General features: G+C 62.6%; 1 protein-coding gene across 1 annotated transcript; it reads right to left on the bottom strand.

Annotated features, from left to right (window-relative positions):
- Positions 1-790: 790 nt before the first annotated feature.
- On the bottom strand, positions 791-2158 carry LOC119847401 (adenosine receptor A1-like). Its single transcript, XM_038382185.2, has one exon. It carries the CDS (start codon positions 2156-2158, stop codon positions 1010-1012), a length of 1149 nt encoding a protein of 382 aa, XP_038238113.1. The 3' UTR covers positions 791-1009.
- Between the last annotated feature and the right edge of the window lie 876 nt (positions 2159-3034).

Raw genomic sequence — 3034 nt, forward strand, 5'->3', positions numbered from 1 at the left:
GGCCCCTCGGCCTCGCCTGCATCACCCGGAAAACCCAGATGGCCTGTTGCTGTGGCTTCCCTCGCTGCTTTTCTCCCGCCGGGGGCAAGGACACAGGCTGGGCCAGTTCCTTCTTGGGTTCTCCTGCGCTGGCCCGAGGGCGTGGGGTGGGGATGGGGGTGGCCAGCGCTTTGGGGAACCAACCCCATCCAAACCCAGAATGAAAGAAGAAACCTGGGGGCGGGGGCATCGCTACAGGGCGTGGGCTTTGCAAAATGTATGTGGCTGTCTCTGGGAGAGCGGGTCAGGGGTCAGAGCTGTGGGGGCTGGGAGTCCGGACTCCTGGGTTCTGTTCCCAGCTCTGGGAGGGGAGTGGGGTCTAGTGGGTTAGAGCAGGGGGGCTGGGAGCCAGGACTCCTGGGTTCTAGCCCTGGCTTTGAGTGGGGAGTGAGGTCTAGTGCATCGGCAGTGTGTGACTCCCACATTTGGGGAGGCTGGGCATGAGCATAGGATACTCCCTATAAGTGTGTGGGGGGGTGACCGGATCATGCCCCTGCCCCCTGCTGCGCCCCGAGGCTCACCCCCACTTGGCCTCCTCCCCCAAGGACCCTCCACCCCGGGGTGGGGTGGGGGGCCAAAGCCCGAGCCCCACTGCTCTGGGCAGGGGGCCAAAGCTGAAGCTCAAGGGCTTTAGCCCCAGGCAGGGGGCCTGCAACCTGCGTCCTGCAGCCCTCGGGCTTTGGCTTCGGCCCTGGGCCCCAGCAAGTCTAAGCCAGCCCTGGTGACCTTATCCAAGGGGGAAGTTACGATCCACAGTTTGAGGTCTAGTAGGTTAAAGTGAGGGGACTGGGAGCCAGGACTCCTGGGTTCTTCTCCCATCTGTCCTGTCCCTAGCCCGGGGAGCTGCAAGGTGGGGGGGGTCCTACTCCCCCTAGGAAGCAGTGACAGTCTTAGCTCAGCGGTGACCCTCTAGATATGAAAGAGGCTCCGGAAGTCCCGGGGGGCCAATCCCATGGGCCACCAACCCACGTCACTTCCCTGGTAGGGGGCTGTTGTGGCTGGCCAGCTCCAGCCTGTTGGACGGCGTGAGTCCGGAGGCGGAGAACTTGCCTGGGGCGGAGGCGGGCAGGGAGTGCCATGTGCAGGAGAAGGTGGCCGTGAAGGCCTGGCGGAAGGAGCGCATGCGGAAGACGTACACCACGGGGTTGATGGCGGAGTTGGCGTGGGACAGGACGATGGTCGCCAGCACCAGCGGGCTGGGGATGGGGCAGCCGGGGCAGACGAGCTGGAGGGTGTTGATGACGTGGAGGGGCAGCCAGCAGAGGGCGAAGCAGAAGAGGACGATGAAGAGCGAGGTGGCCAGCCGCAGCTCCTTGTGCAGGATGTGGCGGCGCCGGGCCTGCCGGCTCACCTCCACCTCCCGCTCGGCCACCTTGCGGATCTGCCGCTTGGCCTCCAGGAAGATACGGCCGTAGAGGACCAGCATGATGGCCAGCGGCACCAGCATGCAGGCCACGAAGTTGAAATAGACCTCAAAGGTGTCCTCGATGAAGGCATTGAAGTTGCACTGGCCGTCGGACGGGAAGGGTTTATGCCAGCCCATGAGGGGCAGCGCCCCGATGAAGGTGGCCAGCACCCAGCTGCTCAGGATGACCAGGAGTGAGTTCTGAGGGCTCATGAGGGACGGGTACTGGAAGGGCTTGAGGATGGAGATGTACCGCTCCACCGCGATGGCCAGCAGGCCGAAGACCGAGGCCTGCGTGAAGATCAGCAGGGTGCAGAGCATCAGCAAGCACAGAGTCGGCCGGCCCCGCGGCAGCCCCGCGTCCACCATCTGGGCGCAGGGGATGGCCACGGCCCCCACCAGGATGTCAGCCGCGGCCAGTGAGACCAGGAAGTGGTTGGTCACCACGGCGCGCAGCTTCCTGTCCCGCAGGATGACAGTGCAAATGAAGAGGTTGCCCGCAATGGACATCACCGCTGTGGCGGTCTCCGTCAGGAAGTAGGGCACGTCCAGGCTGGGCAAACTCCCGTTCGACACCCCCGGGCTGGGTGGGGGGGCGGTGGGTGGGAAGGACGAGTTGGGGAAGGCGTTCGTGGCAGGTGGGGCTCTGGCCATGTTAATCCAGGTGCCTCGCTGGGCCATCAGCGCTCCCACGTCTCCACACTCCATCGGCATGGCTGCACGGAGGGAAACCAGAGCTCAGCATACGGCCAACCCGCTCCGGGGGGGTTGGGCTATGGGGGTCGAATTCTGCTCGTCGATTTGGTGAGGGGGAAGCTGGGAGGGGATCAGTGGCCTGGGATCTGCAGGTCAGACCGGAGGATCTGGTGGGCCCCTGCGATCTGGGGGAGAGCCCCCAAGAATGCCCAATTCCCCTGCTCCTGAGGGCTAAGACATTGGGACCTGGCCCTGTTCTGTTGGAATCAGAGGGACAAGGGATGTATCTCCCCGCCCCGTGTTAGTGGCTATCGAGGGGCCACGTGCCCGCACACGCTAGGTATTTCCATACATCCAGTGTTGTATCTTATATGGCCGCTACTTCCATTACCAGGGAGGGAGCAGCTCACTGAGGGCTGGGGTGGATTCTCCGTCCCTGGCACTTTTCTCAATCAAGGCGGGCTGTTTTTCAACAAGACCTGTTCTGGCTCAACCAGGAATTAATCCAGTGCCATCCTATGGCCTGGGTCATCCAGCGGGTCAGCCTAGATGGTCCCAATGGCCCCTCCTGGCCTTGGAATCTCTGGCCCAGGGAGAGGTTGGACCCAGGTGAAAGCACAAGGCAAGTTGTGGGGGAGCAGATTCCTGATGTGCAAGGTGGGGAAGGGGGGGATTTAGGCATTAATCCCACGTGCAATGCCAATATGCCATGCTGTAAGAAAATATCTCCATTTTGCTTTATAAATTTGAAAACGTTCACTCTGAACTTGTGAACCCAGCCACCGGAATCGTCTCCCACCCCACACCCCGCCTTCCCTTCCAGAGGGACTGTCGAAAGCAGATGGGCCATGTAGCGGGGTGGTCACCCGCTCCGGCCCTGATGGGGTTAAAACA

The sequence above is a fragment of the Dermochelys coriacea genome, chromosome 23 (assembly GCF_009764565.3).
Source record: "Dermochelys coriacea isolate rDerCor1 chromosome 23, rDerCor1.pri.v4, whole genome shotgun sequence".
Classification (NCBI taxonomy): domain Eukaryota; kingdom Metazoa; phylum Chordata; order Testudines; family Dermochelyidae; genus Dermochelys; species Dermochelys coriacea.

Bases quoted from the DNA above. Each gene is read 5' to 3' on its own strand.
- LOC119847401 (XM_038382185.2), bottom strand. From the start codon at position 2,158: ATGCCGATGGAGTGTGGAGACGTGGGAGCGCTGATGGCCCAGCGAGGC.